This window comes from Oncorhynchus mykiss, chromosome 10 (assembly GCF_057628025.1).
Source record: "Oncorhynchus mykiss isolate SJ-2025 chromosome 10, ASM5762802v1, whole genome shotgun sequence".
Lineage (NCBI taxonomy): Eukaryota > Metazoa > Chordata > Actinopteri > Salmoniformes > Salmonidae > Oncorhynchus > Oncorhynchus mykiss.
The window spans coordinates 59,069,205-59,089,852 of record NC_143031.1 but is presented as its reverse complement, the minus strand read 5'-3'; the positions used below and the strand labels follow the sequence as shown (position 1 = coordinate 59,089,852).

The following is a 20,648-nucleotide window of genomic DNA, read 5'->3' as shown; positions in this document are numbered from 1 at the left end:
TAAGAGCATTGAAGATGGGTCGTGGCTGGGTCTTCCAGCATGACAACGACCCGAAACACACAGCCAGGGCAACTAAGGAGTGGCTCCGTAAGAAGCATCTCAAGGTCCTGGAGTGGCCTAGCCAGTCTCAGAAGTGGCCCCAATAGAAAATCTTTGGAGGGAGCTGAAAGTCCGTATTGCCCAGCGACAGCCCCGAAACCTGAAGGATCTGGAGAAAGTCTGTATGGAGGAGTGGGCCAAAATCCCTGCTGCAGTGTGTGCAAACCTGGTCAAGAACTACAGGAAACGTATGATCTCTGTAATTGCAAACAAAGGTTTCTGTACCAAATATTAAGTTCTGCTTTTCTGATGTATCAAATACTTGTCATGCAATAAAATGCAAATTAATTACTTAAAAATCATACACTGTGATTTTCTGGATTTTTGTTTTAGATTCCGTCTCTCACAGTTGAAGTGTACCTATGATAAAAAATTACAGACCGCTACATGCTTTGTAAGTAGGAAACACTGCCGATTTTGCAGGTTATCAAATACTTGTTCTCCCCACTGTATAAATCACTGCATCACAATTCCAGTGGGTGAGAAGTTTACATATACTAAGTTGACTGTGCCTTTAAACAGCTTGAAAGATTCCAGAAAATTATGTCATGGCTTTATAAGTTTCTGATAGGCTAATTGACAACATTTGAGTCAATTGGAGGTGTACCTGTGGATGTATTTCTAGTCCTACCTTCAAACTCAGTGGCTCTTTGCTTGACATCATGGAAAAATCAAAAGAAATTATCCAAGACTTCAAACAAAAAATTGCAGACCTCCGCAAGTCTGGTTCATCCTTGGGAGCAATTTCCAAACACCTGAAGTACCACATTCATCTGTACAAACAATCGTACGCAAGTATAAACACCATGGAACCACGCAGCAGTCATACCACTTTAGGTCTCCTAGAGATTAATGTGCTTTGGTGAGAAAAGTGCAATTCAATCCCATAACAACAGCAAAGGACCTTGTGAAGATGCTGGAGGAAACGGGTACAAAAGTATCTATATCCACATTAAAACGAGTCCTATATCGACATAACCTGAAAGGCCGCTCAGCGAGGAAAAGAAGCCACTGCTCTAAAACTGCCATAAAAAAGCCAGACTATGATTTGCAACTGCACATGGGGACAAAGATCGTACTTTTTGGAGAAATGTCCTCTGGTCTGAGGAAACAAAAATAGAAGTGTTTGGCCATAATGACCATAATTATTTTTGGAGGAAAAAAGGGGGATGCTTGCAAGCCGAAGAACACCATCCCAACCGTGAAGCACGGGGGTGGCAGCATCATATTGTGGAAGTGCTTTGCTGCAGGAGGGACTGGTGCACTTCACAAAATAGATGGCACCATGAAGAGGGAAATTATGTGGATATATTGAAGCAACATCAAGACAGTCGGGAAGTTGGGAAGTCAGGAAGTTAAAGCTTGGTCGCAAATGGGTCTTCCAAATGGACAATGACACCAAGCATACTTCCAAAGTTGTGGCAAAATGACTTAAGGGCAACAAAGTCAAGGTATTGGAGTGGCCATCACAAAACCCTGACATCAATCCCATAGAACATTTGTTGGCAGAACTGAAAAAGCGTGTGCGAGCAAGGATCCTACAAACCCGACTCAGTTACACCAGCTCTGTCAGGAGGAATGGGCCAAAAATTCACCCAACTTATTGTGGGAAGCTTGTGGAAGGCTACCTGAAACGTTTGACCCAAGTTAAACAATTTAAAGGCAATGTTACCAAATACACTCAATTAGTATGTAAACGTCTGACCCACTGGGAATGTGATGAAAGAAATTAAAGCTGAAATAAATCACTCTACTATTATTCTGACATTTCACATTCTTAAAATAAAGTTGTGAACCTAACTGACCTAAAACAGGGACTTTTTACTTGGATTAAATGTCAGGAATTGTGAAAAACTGATTTTAAATGTTTTTGGCTGAGGTGTATGTAAACTTCCGACTTCAACTGTAGCTTGTTTCTGGTCACAGGTTCAGGAATGGTTAAAAAACAAAAACAACATTCACTTAAAATTAACCTTACAAATAGCAGTTGTGGGTGATTTTGAAAGCCGTAGTCAATCAATCAATAATATATTAATGATTCATCTTTAACTCACAATCTGTGGATACTATGCTGTTGGAAAGGTACATTTTTTTTTATGTAAAACATTACAGCACAATCAAATATTTAAGGCACATGGAAACCAAACAATGTTGGTCTATGGTGATAGGTGGGATGGACTGAGAGTGGATGAGGGGTGGGATTAAAGAGTTTGTTTGGTTATGTATTATTGTTATGTGATTGTTGTATATAAAACTACCATGTATGTAAAATGTAAGTAGCTGAAAAGCTGTAAATACAAAAATATATGTCCTCCGAAGAGGGGGGAGGGTGGTGGATGGGTTAATACATTTAAAAAAAACAACTTAGTGTTGATTTTTCTGTTTAAAATGTATGGTGTTGATTCATGTGTTAAATTAACTCATTGGTATAAGATAACACCAACTCTGGGGTTAATAAACGGTGTTAAACCAAAACTGTGTCGATTTTTGCAAATGTATTCAATATAAAAAACAGAAATACCTTAAGTACTCAGACCCTTTGCTATGAGACTCAAAATTGAGCTCAGGTGCATCCGGTTCTCATTAATCATCCTTGACATGTTTCTACAACTTGATTGTAGTTCACCTGTGGTAAATTAAATTGAGTGGACATGATTTGGAAAGGCACTGACTTGTCTATATAAAAAGGTCCCACAGTTGACAGTACATGTCAGAGCAAAAACCAAGCCATGAGGTCAAAGGAATTGTTCGTAGAGCTTCGAGACAGCATTGTGTTAATGGTACTAAAACATTTCTGCAGCATTGACGGTCCCCAAGACCACAGTGGCCTCCATCATTGGAACCACCAAGACTCTTTCTAGAGCTGGCCAAACAGGGGATAAAGGCCTTGGTCAGGGAGGTGACTAAGAACCCGATGGTCACTGAAAGAGCTCCAGAGTTCCTCTGTGGAGATGGTTATCCTTCTGCAAGGTTCTCCCATCTCTGCAGCACTCCACCAATTAGGCCTTTATGGTAAAGTGGCCAGACGGGAGCCACACCTCAGTAAAAGGCACCACAGCCCGCTTGGAGATTGCCAGAAGGCACCATCCCTACAGTGAAGCATGATTGAGGCAGCATCATGCGGTGGGGATATTTCTAAGCGGCAGGGACTGGGAGACTAGTCAGAATCGAGGGAAAGAGCGATGGAGCAAAGTACAGAAGGATCTTTGTTGAAAACCTGCTCCAGAGTGCTCAGGACCTCAGACTGAGGCGAAGGTTTACCTTCCAACAGGACAACGTCCCTAACCACACAGCCAAGACAACGCAGGAGTGGCTTTGGGACAAATCTCTGAATGTCCTTGCGTGGCCCAGCCAGAGCCTGCACTTGAATTCGATCAAACAACTTCCGCCGCCGACAGAGATGGCCGCCTCGCTTCGCGTTCCTAGGGAACTATGCAGTTTTTTTTTTTTTTTTTTACGTGTTATTTCTTACATTGGTACCCCAGGTCATCTTAGGTTTCATTACATACAGTCGAGAAGAACTACTGAATATAAGAGCAGCGTCAACTCAACATCAGTACGACCAAGAATATGACTTTCCCGAAGCGGATCCTGTGTTCTGCCTTTCACCCAGGACAACGGAATGGATCCCAGCCGGCGACCCAAAACAACGACTTCATAAAAGAGGGAAACGAAGCGGTCTTCTGGTCAGACTCCGGAGACGGGCACATCGCGCACCACTCCCTAGCATACTTCTCACCAATGTCCAGTCTCTTGACAACAAGGTTGATGAAATCCGAGCAAGGGTAGCATTCCAGAGGGACATCAGAGACCCGTAGCACTCACTTCCGTCATCATGAAGTGCTTTGAGAGACTAGTCAAGGACCATATCACCTCCACCCTACCTGACACCCTAGACCCACTCCAATTTGCTTACCGCCCAAATAGGTCCACAGACGATGCAATCTCAACCACACTGCACACTGCCCTAACCCATCTGGACAAGAGGAATACCTATGTGAGAATGCTGTTCATCGGCTACAGCTCAGCACTTAACACCATAGTACCCTCCAAACTCGTCATCAAGCTCGAGACCCTGGGTCTCGACTCCGCCCTGTGCAACTGGGTACTGGACTTCCTGACGGGCTGCCCCCAGGTGGTGAGGGTAGGCAACAACATCTCCACCCCGCTGATCCTCAACACTGGGGCCCCACAAGGGTGCGTTCTGAGCCCTCTCCTGTACTCCCTGTTCACCCACGACTGCGTGGCCACGCACGCCTCCAACTCAATCATCAAGTTTGCGGACGACACAACAGTGGTAGGCTTGATTACCAACAACGACGAGACGGCCTACAGGGAGGAGGTGAGGGCCCTCGGAGTGTGGTGTCAGGAAAATAACCTCACACTCAACGTCAACAAAACTAAGGAGATGATTGTGGACTTCAGGAAACAGCAGAGGGAACACCCCCCTATCCACATCGATGGGACAGTAGTGGAGAAGGTGGAAAGATTTAAGTTCCTCGGCGTACACATCACAGACAAACTGAATTGGCCCACCCACACAGACAGCATCGTGAAGAAGGCACAGCAGCGCCTCTTCAACCTCAGGAGGCTGAAGAAATTCGGCTTGTCACCAAAAGCACTCACAAACTTCTACAGATGCACAATCGAGAGCATCCTGTCGGGCTGTATCACCGCCTGGTACGGCAACTGCTCCGCCCACAACCGTAAGGCTCTCCAGAGGGTAGTGAGGTCTGCACAACGCATCACCGGGGGCAAACTACCTGCCCTCCAGGACACCTACACCACCCGATGTCACAGGAAGGCCATAAAGATCATCAAGGACAACAACCACCTGAGCCACTGCCTGTTCACCCCGCTATCATCTAGAAGGCGAGGTCAGTACAGGTGCATCAAAGCTGGGACTGAAAAACAGCTTCTATCTCAAGGCCATCAGACTGTTAAACAGCCACCACTAACATTGAGTGGCTGCTGCCAACACACTGACTCAACTCCAGCCACTTTAATAATGGGAATTGATGTAAAATATATCACTAGCCACTTTAAACAATGCTACTTAAAATAATGTTTACATACCCTACATTATTCATATCATATGTATATACTGTACTCTATATCATCTACTGCATCTTTATGTAATACATGTATCACTAGCCACTTTAAACTATGCTACTTTGTTTACATACCCTACATTACTCATCTCATATGTATATACTGTACTCGATACCATCTACTGCATCTTGCCTATGCCGCTCTGTACCATCACTCATTCATATATCTTTATGTACATATTCTTTATCCCTTTACACTTGTGTGTATAAGGTAGTAGTTTTGGAATTGTTAGTTAGATTACTCGTTGGTTATTACCGCATTGTCGGAACTAAAGCACAAGCATTTCGCTACACTCGCATTAACATCTGCTAACCATGTGTATGTGACAAATATATTTGATTTGATTTGACATCTGGAAAGACCAGAAAATAGTTGTGCAGCAACACTCCCCATCCAACCTGACCGAGCTTGAGAGGATCTGCAGAGAATTGGAGAAACTCCCCAAATACAGGTGTGCCAAGTTTGTAGCATCATACCCAAGAAGACTGTAAGTCTGTAACGTAACAAAATGTGGAAAAAGTGAAGGTCTGAATACTTTCCGAATGCACTGTATGTTTTTGCATGTACACGGTGTTAGTGAACACCATAACATTGTAACTAACACTGAGTTAGAGCAACATTTGTAATGACACTGCAAAGTATCAGTGTTAAAAGGGGAACACATAAAAAGTTTAAGAAAATGTTGAATATACACAAGTGTGAAATTTAACACCCCCCCAGTGTACAATTTAACAATCAAATTTTGCTGTGTAGTCTTCAATGAAACAATGCTGAAACATCAATCCATGGGCAAGTTAGTGCCACATTGTAATTTGTGCCAAAATATACATCTTGCAAATTCAGCAGGCTATGGTGTGAAATAAGCTTTTCGAGGTGCCACCTTTATTTTATTACTAATCGTTAAAATGCAGACTTCGGTTTGCTTATCAATTAACAAACTGATCTGGCTATGCCATATGGCTGTGGGCTACACTAGTTCAATTAGCAGACAAGATTTGCTTAGAATTCCATGGCATTCATTTTAGTGATGCACCGATATGACATTTTTGGCCGATACCGTTATGGTCGTTGCCAAAAAAAAACGATACCGATATAAAACATTTTTGTGGCCTTTTAAGCATTCTAGTACAGTTAAATAGTTAACGCACACACTGACGCAGCGGTCTAAGGCACTGCATCTCAGTGAAAGAGGCGTCACTACAGTCCCAGGCCATCATTGAAAATAAGAATTTGTTCTTAACTGACTTGCCTAGTTAAATAAAGTTTACACACACACACGGACACACACACTGACCAAAAAGTTATTTTGTTGGCATTTACGTTTGTTCCTATTACCAGTAAAACATAATCAAAACCTATTTATTTCACTTACTTGCTGTGCTGTTTCGTTGTTCAGTTAATTCATTCTCAACCAGGATTTCAATGGAACGCCATTTGGGTCTTTGCGTGTCAAAAAATATATGTCAAATAGTGTTATTTGACGTGTGTCTATTAACACGATATAATCTGTTTCAGTAGCTACAGTATAGTTAGCTAGCTAACTATATAGCTAGGTGTCATCTAAAATAACCCTAATTTATAAGACAGTTCTTATTTGATTAATGGTGGTTGACCAGTCGGCGAAAGCCAACATCACCCACGACAGAGAATGGTTGTATCAAGGCACTAGGCGAGACCCAAATGCAGACACAGGAGGCAGATGGTTGGAATCTTACAATGTTCATAAATCCAAAGGGGTAGGCAAGAGAATGGTCGTGGACAGGCAAAAAGGTCAAAACCAGATCTGAGTCCAGGAGGTACAGAGTGGTAGACAGGCTCGTGGTCAAGGCAGGCAGGTACAAAGTCCAGAAACAGGAAAGGGTCAAAACCGGGAGGACTAGAAAAAGGAGAATGCAAAAAGCAGGAGAACAGGAAAAACGTTGGTTGACTTAGAAACATACAAGACGAACTAGCACAGACAGACAGGAAACACAGGGATAAATACACTGGAGAAAATGAGTGACACCTGGAGGGGGTGGAGACATTACCACTCCACTATGTCTCTTGGTCATGGCTTTTGCGCCATCAGTACAGATACCAACATGAGCAGCGGCTACGTTTGGCTACATATGGACCGTGAATGGAATTCCCACAAGAGAGTAATGGTTAATGTGATTGGACGTTAATTATTTGACTAGGCTACCTGTATTTGACATTGTGTTGTTATTTCGCTGAACATTAGATGGTTTAATTACATTTTTGGCAGTGAAATGAAGATACTCAGGCAAGAAAAAAACCTTACCCAAATGTATATAGCCCCATTGGAAAATGAACTGTTAGAAAATTAAAGATTAAAAAAAAAAAAAGAATCGCATTTTTATTTGCCGTACCCCCTTCGGCATTGCGCATGTACCTCAGTTAGGGAATACCTGCTCTACACCATTAATAGCTTGTTTTTGTCACAAAAATGATGCAAACATTTTCTAATTTTAGCAGCCAGGCAATGTCGAAGTGATTCGTACATACTAGAGGTCGACCGATTATGATTTTTCAACGCCGATACCGTTTATTGGAGGACCAAAAAAGCCGATACCGATTAATCGGACGGTATTTTATTTATTTATTTGTAATAATGACAATTACAACAATGCTGAATGAAAACTTATTTTAACTTAATATAATACAACAATAAAATCAATTTAGCCTCAAATAAATAATGAAACATGTTCAATTTGGTTTAAATAATGCAAAAACAAAGTGTTAGAGAAGAAAGTAAAAGTGCAATATGTGCCATGTAAGAAAGCTAACATTTAAGTTCCTTGCTCAGAACATGAGAACATATGAAAGCTGGTGGTTCCTTTTAACATGAGTCTTCAATATTCCCAGGTAAGAAGTTTTAGGTTGTAGTTATTATAGGAATGATATACTATTAAATACTATTTCCCTCTATACCATTTGTATTTCATTAACCTTTGACTATTGGATGTTCTTATAGGGACTTTAGTATTGCCAGTGTAACAGTATAGCTTCCGTCCCTCTCCTCGCTCCACCCTGGGCAAGGAACACAACGACAACATCCACCCTCGAAGCAGCGTTACACATGCAAAGCAAGGGGAACAACCACTCCAAGTCTCAGAGCGAGTGATGTTTGAAACGCTATTAGCGCGCACCCCGATAACTAGCTAGCCATTTCACATCGGTTACACCAGCCTCATCTCGGGAGTTGATAGGCTTGAAGTCATAAACAGCGCAATGCTTGACGCACAACAAAGAGCTGCTGGCAAAACGCATGAAAGGACTGTTTGAATTAATGTTTACGAGCCTGCTGCTGCCTACCACCGCTCAGTCAGATACTTGTATGCTTGTGTGCTTGTATGCTCAGTCAGATTATATGCAACGCAGGACATGCTAGATAAACTAGTAATATCATCAACCATGTGTAGTTAACTAGTGATTATGAATGATTGATTGTTTTTTATAAGATAAGTTTAATGCTAGCTAGTAACTTACTTTGCCTGTTACGTGAATGCAGTAAGTCAGTCTCCTTGTGGAGTGCAACGAGAGGCAGGTGGTTATAGTGTTGGACTAGTTAACTGGTTGCAAGATTGGATCCCCCGAGATGACAATGTGAAAATTTGTCGTTCTGACCCTGACCGAGGCAGTTAACCCACCATTCCTAGGACGTCATTGAAAATAAGAATGTGTTCTTAACTGACTTGCCTAGTTAAATAAAGATTAAATAAAGGTGTGTAAAAAAAATTAAAAAAAATTTTTTATAAAAAGAACCGGTCTCCAAAAATACTGATTTCCGATTGTTATGAAAACTTGAAATCGGCCCTAATTAATCGGCCATTCCGATTAATCAGTCGACCTTTGGTACATACTGTGTGTTTAAGTAGTGAACAGCTTCTGCTGCTGCCTATAATCAAGGTCAATGTATAACGGATTGCATTTGAGGCCTGTAGACAATCTTTACCATCTCTGCTGACGTACCTGAAAAATGTGGACAAAACTCCTTAATAAGGAGTTTGATTGTCTCATTGCTGACTGGGTTGGCAGCAGCACATCTGTAGGTGTCACTGTCCAGTGGCTTTATTTCCAGAGGGAGAGAGAGGTTGGTGGAAAGGTCAGCGCTGTTGGTCTGGTTGAGATTCTCCTGTCCTCTGTACCAGGACAGAATCGCACCTTTCCCGTTTTTCACAGAACACACCACTAAACAACTCTCATTGCCAGCTGTGTGAGAAGAGATGACAGGATTGGACACGGGAGCTGGGAGACAAGAGAAACACCAAGCCATGACCATGATTACTGAAAACAGACCAAAAATGCAGCTGACAGAAATATAAACAGGATTACTATATGTAGCATTTGTGTAAACTGAATGGCAGACCGCCTGATGAAATCTAACCCATGCAAGAATAGATTGTTTGACTTCTGAAAACAAAACACTTTACACTTACGAAAGACTGTTAGATTGAAATGCTGAGATGAGATATGTTGTCCACTGATGATTTGAAGCTGATAAACTCCACTGTTGTTGGTGGTGAGGTTTCGGATGGTGAGACATGCAGTCTCTCTGTCCAGCTGCAGATGGCCTCGGATAATTTTTTCTTTCAAGACCTGACTGTTAACTATCACTGCTGGACCAAATGACCACAGTATCTGAGCATTACTCTGTAATACAGGACATCCAGTGTTAAGAGTGACACTCTGGCCCTCTCTTCCTGTCAATGTCTTCACTTCAGACCTCATAGCCCCCAACAGAGCTGGAATCAAGAGGAAAATGACAATTATTCTCAGTAGTAGAAGAGAATAGTAGAACAATTACCACTAATGAGAAATAGGTTACCAATCACAATAAATTACACACAGTAGCAGTCAAACTTTGAGACACCTACACATTCAAGGTCTTTTCTTTATTTCTATAATTTTCTACATTGTATAATAGTGAATACACCCAAACTATGAAATAACATAATGTAGTAACCAAAAAAAGTTTTAAACAAAATCAAAACGTATTTTATATTCTTCAAGGTAGCCACCCTTTGCAAAGTTGTCATCAAGGCACACTTGTCATTCTCTCAACCAGCTTCACCTGAAATGCTTTTCCAAAACTCTTGGAAGTTCCCACATATGCTGAGCACTTGTTGGCTGCTTTTCCTTCACTCTGCGGTCCAACTCATTCCAAACCATCTCAACTGGATCTCTCTCCTCTCCATCTTCTCTCCCTCTGTTACCACTGCTAAAGCCACTTTCTATCACTCTAAATTTCAAGCTTCTGCCTCTAACCCTAGGAAACTATTTTCCACCATCTCCTCCCTCTTAAATCCTCCCACCCCCCCTATCTGAGGGTGCCTTTGACTTTGTCCACTTTGAAAAGAAGGTTTACGACATCCCGTCCTCAGCATATTGTGGCACCACGCACAAAGAACAATGCTACCCTGTTCTCATTCTACCAGATCTATGCGCTGCCTTGGATACCATAAACAATCGGATGCTCCTCTCCACCCTTTCAGGGCTGGGCGTCTCAGGTGCTGCACACTCCTGGATTGCATCCCACTTTGCAGGCTGGACAACACTATGTTCTTCTCTGCAAACATCATCAAAACAGTATGTTCTAACTATTAAAACTCACCTCACTGTGATTGAACTAGTGTTAAACTTCTTTCTCAAATTGATCAAACTGAGTGGACAACATGGTTGTTGTGGATCTTTATTCAAAGCCTAACAACGAAATGGATAGTGCTTTCTAAGGTGATGATTAACTCAAAACAAACATTTGCATATTAGAGCATATGCATAGGCCTATATACACACTACATTTATTTATTTTATTTCACCTTTATTTAACCAGGTAGGCTAGTTGAGAACAAGTTCTCATTTACAACTGCGACCTGGCCAAGATAAAGCATAGCAGTGTGAACAGACAGCAACACAGAGCTACACATGGAGTAAACAATAAACAAGTCAATAACACAGTAGAATTTTTTTAATATATTTTTTAAAGAGTCTATATACAGTACATTGTGTGCAAAAGGCATGAGGAAGTAGGTGAATAATTACAATTTAGCAGATTACCACTGGAGTGATAAATGATCAGGTGCAGGTAGAGATACTGGTGAAAACATTATTGGGATGAGGTAGGTAAATTGGGTGGGCTATTTCCCGATGGACTATGTACAGCTGCAGCGATCGGTTAGCTTCTCAGATAGCAGATGTTTAAAGTTGGTGAGGGAGATAAAAGTCTCCAACTTCAACGATTTTTGCAATTCGTTCCAGTCACAGGCAGCAGAGAACTGGAAGGAAAGGCGGCCAAATGAGGTGTTGGCTTTAGGGATGATCAGTGAGATACACCTGCTGGAGCGCGTGCTACGGGTGGGTGTTGCCATCGTGACCAGTGAACTGAGATAAGGCGGAGCTTTACCTAGCATGGACTTGTAGATGACCTGGAGCCAGTGGGTCTGGCGACGAATATGTAGCGAGGGCCAGCCGACTAGAGCATACAGGTCGCAGTGGTGGGTGGTATAAGGTGCTTTAGTAACAAAGCAGATGGCACTGTAATAAACTGCATCCAGTTTGCTGAGTAGAGTATTGGAAGCCATTTTGTAGATGACATCGCCTAAGTCGAGGATCGGTAGGATAGTCCGTTTTACTAGGGTAAGTTTGGCGGCGTGAGTGAAGGAGGCTTTGTTGCGAAATAGAAAGCCGATTCTAGATTTGATTTTGGATTGGAGATGTTTGATATGAGTCTGAAAGGAGAGTTTACAGTCTAGCCAGACACCTAGGTACTTATAGATGTCCACATATTCTAGGTCGGAACCATCCAGGGTGGTGATGCTAGTCGGGAGTGCGGGTGCAGGCAGCGAACGGTTGAAAAGCATGCATTTGGTTTTACTAGCGTTTAAGAGCAGAAGAAGGCCACGGAAGGAGTGTTGTATGGCATTGAAGCTCGTTTGGAGGTTAGATAGCACAGTGTCCAAGGAAGGGCCAGAAGTATACAGAATGGTGTCGTCTGCGTAGAGGTGGATCACATCATTGATATATACAGAGAAAAGAGTCGGCCCAAGAATTGAACACTGTGGCACCCCCATAGAGACTGCCAGGGGACCGGACAACATGCCCTCCGATTTGACACACTGAACTCTGTCTGCAAAGTAGTTGGAGAACCAGGCAAGGCAGTCATTAGAAAAACCGAGGCTACTGAGTCTGCCGATGAGAATATGGTGATTGACAGAGTTGAAAGCCTTGGCCAGGTCGATGAAGACGGCTGCACAGTACTGTCTTTTATCGATGGTGGTTATGTTATCGTTTATTACCTTTAGCGTGGCTGAGGTGCACCCGTGACCGGCTCGGAAACCAGATTGCACAGCGGAGAAGGTACGGTGGGATTCGAGATGGTCAGTGATCTGTTTGTTGACTTGGCTTTCGAAGACCTTAGATAGGCAGGGCAAGATGGATATAGGTCTGTAACAGTTTGGGTCCAGGGTGTCTCCCCCTTTGAAGAGGGGGATGACCGCAGCAGCTTTCCAGTCCTTGGGGATCTCAGACGATATGAAAGAGAGGTTGAACAGGCTGGTAATACGGGTTGCGACAATGGCGGCGGATAGTTTCAGAAATAGCGGGTCCAGATTGTCAAGCATGACCAAAAGTATGTGGGAACCTGCTCGTTGAACATCCCATTACAAAATCATGTGCATTAATATAGTTCTGTTCCCCCTCTGCTGCTATAACAGCCTCCACTCTTCTGGGAAGGCTTTCCACTAGATGTTGGAACATTGCTGTGGGGACTTGCTTCCATTCAGCCACAAAAGCATTAGTAAGGCCAGACACGGATGTTGGGCTATTAGGCCTGGCTCGCAGTCAGCGTTCAAATTCATCCCAAAGGTGTTGGATGGAGTTGAGGTCAGGGTTCTGTACAGGCCAGTCAAATTCTTACACACTGATCTCGACTAACCATTTCTGTATGGACCTCACTTTGTGCACGGGGGAATTGTCATGCTGAAACAGACAGGGGCTTTCCCCAAACTGTTGCCACAAAGTTAGAAGCACAGAATAGTCATAGAATGTCATTGTATTCTGTAGCGTTAAGATTTCCCTTCATTGGAACTAAGGGGCCTAGCCCAAAACATAAAAATAAAATACAATATATTTTTTAAATCAACCCCCAGACCATTATTCCTCCTCCACCAAACTTTACAGTTGGGACTATGCATTCAGGCAGGTAGTGTTCTCCTGGCATCCGCCAAACACAGACTTGTCTGTTGGAGAAGTGTTATTCATCCCTCCAGAGAACGCGTTTGCACTGCTCCAGAGTGCAATGGCGGCAAGCATTACAACACTCCAGCTCATGAAGCTCCCGACAAACAGTTCTTGTGCTGACGTTGCTTCCAGAGACAGTTTGGAACTTGGCAGAGAGTGATGCAACCGGGGACAGACGGTTATTATGCCCTACGCGCTTCAGCGCTCGGATGTGGTAGGCCACTCTGAGTCGCAGCTGAGCCATTGTTGCTCCTAAATTTTCCACTTCAAAAGGGCAGTTCTAGCAGGGCATAAATATTAATAAAAACTGACTTGTTGGAAAGGTGGCATCCTATGACAGTGCCATGTTGAAAGTCACTGAGCTCTTCAGTAAGGCCATTCTACTGCCAATGTTCTGTCTATAGAGATTGCATGGCTGTGTGCTCGATTTTATACACCTGTCAGCAACGGGTGCGGCTGAAATAGCCCAAATCCACTAATTTGAAGGGGTGTCCAAATACTTTTGTATATATTGTATATTTAGAAAGTATATGGTGACCGTTTTAGGAATTGGCTACCGACAAGTCTATGGATTGCGTCAGTCAAACTGGTGCCCAGGTCTGCGTCAACAGCTGGCCACTTTGTTCATGCACTGGCAGATGATGTGCATAGGATTGTTCCGGAGTTGCACAAACAGGCTGTCTATTAATGAGACGACTAACAACACTGTTGTAGCACAGTTGCGTGTATATATCCAGTATGTTGATGGAAATTATTTTAAATTAGAGCTGCTAGCACTGATTCCCCTTGAAGGGGACATCACATTCACAAAACTGGGATAATTGTTTACACTGCATGACCAGGTTGTGGATTTTCTTAAAACGGGTTAAATCTACAGTTACAAGGAAGACGGAAAACAGCCATGGACTGTTTCCGACATATTGGAACAAATAAGTTGAAACCTGATCCTTTCCTTACCAAAAAATATTTCCGTTTTGAAACTGCAGTAAAAGTGCACTAACTGCAGTCAACTGTTGGATTTTGGAAGCAGTTATTGCAGTTTCAAAACGGAAATATTTTCTTGCAAGGAAAGAAAGGATCAAGTTTAAGAGAAGCAAATGACGTGGCTGTAACAGCATCAGGCAATGAATACACACTTTTCGCTATATCGACATCATCATTGGATAAAAATTATATTCCTCTTTGTTAAGCACTAGAAATAAGGCATTATTTTTTACTCGTTGGTCCATAAAAATAGACGACAGCTCGGCCTACTTTAGTAGGCTATAATAACAAGTACGTTATACAAAATCGTACTTTCTGCAGTCTCTTTGATTGTATATTACAGCAGTAATTACACGAACACAAATGAAACAGGTTTCAACTTCTAGGCCTATAATATACTAGGTTACTTACCACTGATAATAAACACTATTCCCGAAAAACGATACAGAAGGTTTATCATTATTATTGTTTTATCTTTTTGTTCTTCTGTGGGTTTTATGGCGGACAACCCAAAAAAAGGCGGACTGCTGCTTCATGCTCTTTTCAGTGAGCCGGATCACCAAAAAGAGCCGGCTCTTTTGGCTCCCAAACGGCTCTTTAAAAAATATGTTTTGTATTTTTTCAAGTCAGACAGTTTGCGATAGTTATTCTGTGATTGGTGTTAAAACTATTTTAATGAAATGATTACATAAATTCATACTCTACCTGAACCACAATGTATTTACAAATGCATTGGTGTGTTATGATAAGAATGCTATTAAATATTTGCATTTAAAGTACAAATTTTGTCATGTAAATTAACAAAGTGTATGTAAATTAACAAAGTGTATATAAATCTAACCATTCAAAATGAATACAATCTGAACAGCATAATAGAATATTGCACAATACCAAAGAAAAATAAATAACAATATGCACAACTGCAGCATCCCACTTAAAACATTAAACTGGTCTCTCTTTCTTTATGTTATAACCAGAAGCATATTTTGCTTTAATGAGAGATTTACATAAAAAAATGCAAGCTGCCTCACTTTCGAGGGGCTGATGTGGTTTCTTCTCTCATTAAGTATTTGTCCCGTTTTCGAGAAGACCCTCTCAAAAGGAACGGATGAGGCCACTATGCAGTCTCCCTGTCATGACTTTAGTAAGCCGTGGGTAGGCAGAGGCCTTGTTCTTCCACCAGCTCCTCCAAATAGGATCGGACCTCCATTATGGCATCTGCTGAGGGATTCCTTCGTGCTGCATTCCCAGTTGCTCTCTCTTCAAACAGCATCCAAACAGCAGACGTTTGTGGTACTACTGCTTGTGCTTCTGCTCCATCTGATCCCTCTTCTTCCTGTTGCCCTGGTGCCTGAGCCAGCTGACTGCTGGGGCTGTCCCTCCCTGCTGCTGAGGTTATTCTTTGAAGAGCCTTATCAATCGCTCTGGCATCACTGAAGCCTAACTTCTTAAACCTGGGGTCAAGTGCAGCGGATTCTGATAGCACGTGATTATATTCCCGTCTGTGGAACTTTCTGCCCATTGATGAACATAGGGTGTCCATCAACTCTGGTTACATTTGCTTCTCTCTGGCGGCTGGCTGTGGTTCGCTGCAGATCATTACACAGGAGTATCATTTTTGAGGCTATGCTCATCTGCGTGAATGTGCCTTAGGCACATTCAGGTCTGTCACATAGCTGAAAAGAGAGAACAGTAACTTTAGATCAGGTTCATGTTTGTCTACTGATACTACATTCTCATCTACTGCTCATATAAACTGAGCAAAAAAAGAAGGTCTGTAGATGTGGCCAGAGAAATATATTTCAATGTCGGTACTGTGAGATGCCTAAGACAGCGCTACAGTCCTCGCAGTGACAGACCAAGTGGAACAACACCTGCGGGACAGGTACAGGATTGCAACAACAACTGCCCGAGTTACACCAGGAACGCACAAACCCTCCATCAGTCCTCAGACTGTCCGCAATAGGCTGAGAGAGGCTGAGGGCTTGTAGGCCTGTTGTAAGGCAGGTCCTCACCAGACATCACCAGACACCGGCAACAACGTCGCCTATGGGCAAAAACCACCGTCGCTGGACTAGACAGGACTGGCAAAAAGTGCTCTTCATTAACAAGTCGTGGTTTTGTCTCTCACCAGGGGTGATGGTTGGGTCCGTCATGGTCTGGGGCGGTGTGTCACAGCATCATCAGACTGAGTTTGTTGTCATTGCAGGCAATCTCAACACTGTGTGTTACAGGGAAGACATCCTCCTCCCTCATGTGGTACCCTTCCTGCAGGCTCATCCTGACATGACCCTCCAGTATGACAATGCCACCTGCCATTCTACTCGTTCTGTGTGTGATTTCCTGCAAGACAGGAATGTCAGTGTTCTGCCATGGCCAGCGTAGATCCCGGATCTCAATCCCATTGAGCACGTCTGGGACCTGTTGGATCGGAGGGTGAGGGCTAGGGCCATTCCCCCCAGAAATGTCCGGGAACTTGCAGGTGCCTTGGTGGAAGAGTGGGGTAACATCTCACAGCAAGAACTGGTACATCTGGTGCAGTCCATGAGGAGGAGATGCACTGCAGTACTTAATGCAGCTGTTGGCCACACCAGATACTGTTACTTTTGATTTTGATCACCCTTTTTTTCAGGGACACATTATTCAATTTCTGTTAGTCACATGTCTGTGGGACCTGTTCAGTTTATGCCTCAGTTGTTGAATCTTGTTATGTTCATACAAATATTTACACATGTTAAGTTTGCTGAAAATAAATGCAGTTGACAGTGAGAGGACTTTTCTTTTTTTGCTGAGTTTACATATATAATACTGGATGAAATAATGATGTAGTAATAACTGCTTACTGTACCTCTCTCCACTGATTTCTACAGTGACCCGCTCAAAGGGTTCCAGGACTCTGCACACCTAATCCACCACCACCTCAAATTCCTCTTGGGTCAGAGCATCAACAGGTGCATTGGCAATGGCCAGGGTAGAGATGATGGCATCCTTAGACTCAAGAAACCGCTCCAACACAACATTTTGAATTCCACCTTGTGGTCCAGTCTCATTTAGGCCTCAGCTCAGGCATCCCCATCTGGCGTTGTGTAGACTTTAGTTTTTCAGCACCTACCTTGCGAATGTGTAAGTATTCCACAGCTGCTTTCACTTTGTCCACAGCGGGCTTCATCACAATCAGGTTGATTGTTTGGGCAAGACATGGATGATGGGTCCATTTTAAAATTGTCATGGCTTTGGTTATGTTAGCTGCATTGTCGCTAACACAACAGACCACTTTTCCATCTACTTGCCATTCTCTGGCCACTCTCAACAGTTCCTCTGCTATGTTCTCTGAGGCGTGTCTGTCGCTGTTCTCAAAGTCAAATCAAATCAAATCAAATTTATTTATATAGCCCTTCGTACATCAGCTGATATCTCAAAGTGCTGTACAGAAACCCAGCCTAAAACCCCAAACAGCAAGCAATGCAGGTGTAGAAGCACGGTGGCTAGGAAAAACTCCCTAGAAAGGCCAAAACCTAGGAAGAAACCTAGAGAGGAACCAGGCTATGTGGGGTGGCCAGTCCTCTTCTGGCTGTGCCGGGTGGAGATTATAACAAAACATGGTCAAGATGTTCAAATGTTCATAAATGACCAGCATGGTCGAATAATAATAAGGCAGAATAGTTGAAACTGGAGCAGCAGCACAGTCAGGTGGACTGGGGACAGCAAGGAGTCATCATGTCAGGTATTCCTGGGGCATGGTCCTATGGCTCAGGTCCTCCGAGAGAGAGAAAGAAAGAGAGAATTAGAGAGAGCATATGTGGGATGGCCAGTCCTCTTCTGGCTGTGCCGGGTGGAGATTATAACAGAACATGGCCAAGATGTTCAAATGTTCATAAATGACCAGCATGGTCGAATAATAATAAGGCAGAACAGTTGAAACTGGAGCAGCAGCACAGCCAGGTGGACTGGGGACAGCAAGGAGTCATCATGTCAGGTAGTCCTGAGGCATGGTCCTAGGGCTCAGGTCCTCCGAGAGAGAGAAAGAGAGAAGGAGAGAATTAGAGAACGCACACTTAGATTCACACAGGACACCGAATAGGACAGGAGAAGTACTCCAGATATAACAAACTGACCCTAGCCCCCCGACACATAAACTACTGCAGCATAAATACTGGAGGCTGAGACAGGAGGGGTCAGGAGACACTGTGGCCCACTCCGAGGACACCCCCGGACAGGGCCAAACAGGAAGGATATAACCCCACCCACTTTGCCAAAGCACAGCCCCCACAACACTAGAGGGATATCTTCAACCACCAACTTACCATCCTGAGACAAGGCTGAGTATAGCCCACAAAGACCTCCGCCACGGCACAACCCAAGGGGGGGGGGGGCGCAACCCAGACAGGATGACCACATCAGTGACTCAAAGCAGTGCAAAACACAGCAAGACATCGAAAAATGTAAACAAAATGTAAGAAGTAGTTATCCTTGATGTCCAGCAGTCAGTGGTAAGGCAAACTGCAGCAGCTTCTTGGACTCTTTCCTGCACTGAGGCCTGTGTGCTCTCGTACAGTTGTTGAATAAGTGATTTTGAAAGGATTTTCCTGCTTGGAATTGTGTACATTGGATTTAGACTATTGCTGTAATTTCTAAAACCGCTGTCCTCCGCTATCGAAAATGGCTGGAAATCGGTGGCAATCATTTTATCCAATGCAATATCAATTTGGCCTTGTTTTGCTACAGACATAGACTTTGGCATAAACTGGTCCATAGAAGACTGTGTTGCTGTGGGTTGCGGAGTAGGCCTACTTGACTGAGTGGATACATGCTGGCTCCACCACTATCACAAGCAGGCCCGCTAGTTTCTCGAAGCACCGCTACAGCTAGCTTCACAGTTGGGTGCACAGTTCGCATATGCCGGTGTAGGTTGTGCGTAGAACCGGCTTTATATGAGATTTGGTTTGACAAATTCTACACTGTACAGTCGTGGCCAAAAGTTTTGAGAATGATGCAAATATAAATTTTAACTAAATCTGCTGCCTCAGTTTGTATGATGGCAATTTGCATATACTCCAGAATGTTATGAATGATCAGATGAATTGCAATTAATTGCAAAGTCCCTCTTTTCCATGCAAATGATCTGAATCCCCCAAAAACATTTCCACTGCATTTCAGCCCTGCCGCAAAAGGACCAGCTGACATCATGTTAGTGATTCTCTCGTTAACACAGGTGTGAGTGTTGACGAGGACAAAGCTGGAGATCACTCTGTCATGCTGATTGAGTTCTGATAACAAACTGGAAGCTTCAAAAAGGAGGGTGGTGCTTGGAATCATTGTTCTTCCTCTGTCAACCATGGTTACCTGCAAGGAAACACGTGCCGTCATCATTGCTTTGCACAAAAGGATGGATATTGGGATATTGCTGCCAGTAAGATTGCACTTAAATCAACCATTTATCGGATCATCAAGAACTTCAAGGAGAACGGTTCAATTGTTGTGAAGAAGGCTTCAGGGCGCCCAAGAAAGTCAAGCAATCTCCAGGACCGTCTCCTAAAGTTGATTGAGCTGCGTGTTCGGGGCACCACCAGTACAGAGCTTGCTCAGGAATTGCAGCAGGCAGGTGTGAGTGCACAATGATGCGAAGACTTTTGGAGGATGGCCTGGTGTCAAGAAGGGCAGCAAAGAAGATATTCTGCAAAAGTTACAGGGATTGGACTGCTGAGGACTGGGGTAAAGTCATTTTCTCTGATGAATCCCCTTTCCGATTGTTTGGGGCATCCGGGAAAAAAGCTTGTCCGGAGAAGACAAGGTGAGCGATACCTTCAGTCCTGTGTCAAGCCAACAGTTGAGCATCCTGAGACCATCCTGAGACCAGTGGGCTCACTCACAATTTTGCCTAAGAACACAGCCATGAATAAAGAATGGTACCAACACATCTTCCGAAAGCAACTTCTCCCAACCATGCAGGAACAGTTTGGTGATGAACAATGCATTTTCCAGCATGATGGAGCACCTTGCCATAAGGCAAAAGTGATAACTAAGTGGCTCGGGGAGCAAAACATTGATATTTTGGGTCCATGACCAGGAAACTCCCCAGACCTTAATCCATTGAAGCCTTGTGGTCAATCCTCAAGAGGCGGGTGGACAAACAAAATCCCACAAACTCTGACAAACTCCAAGCATTGATTACGCAAGAATGGGATGCCGTCAGTCAGGATGTGGCCCAGAAGTCA

At 43.4% G+C, this 20,648-nt stretch overlaps 1 protein-coding gene across 1 annotated transcript in view; it reads right to left on the bottom strand.

Moving 5' to 3' along the window:
• The window catches only part of LOC149980094 (cell adhesion molecule CEACAM1-like), a 37,897-nt gene extending 22,877 nt beyond the window's left edge, over window positions 1-15,020 (bottom strand). The window contains exons 1-3 of the mRNA XM_090187220.1: window positions 14,845-15,020; window positions 9,651-9,956; window positions 9,184-9,459 (exon numbers count right to left, since the gene is read on the bottom strand). Of these exons, the coding sequence (XP_090043346.1) occupies window positions 9,184-9,459; window positions 9,651-9,956; window positions 14,845-14,893 (631 nt within the window). The 5' untranslated portion in view covers window positions 14,894-15,020. The remainder of the gene's footprint in view (window positions 1-9,183; window positions 9,460-9,650; window positions 9,957-14,844) is intronic.
• Window positions 15,021-20,648: the final 5,628 nt, after the last annotated feature.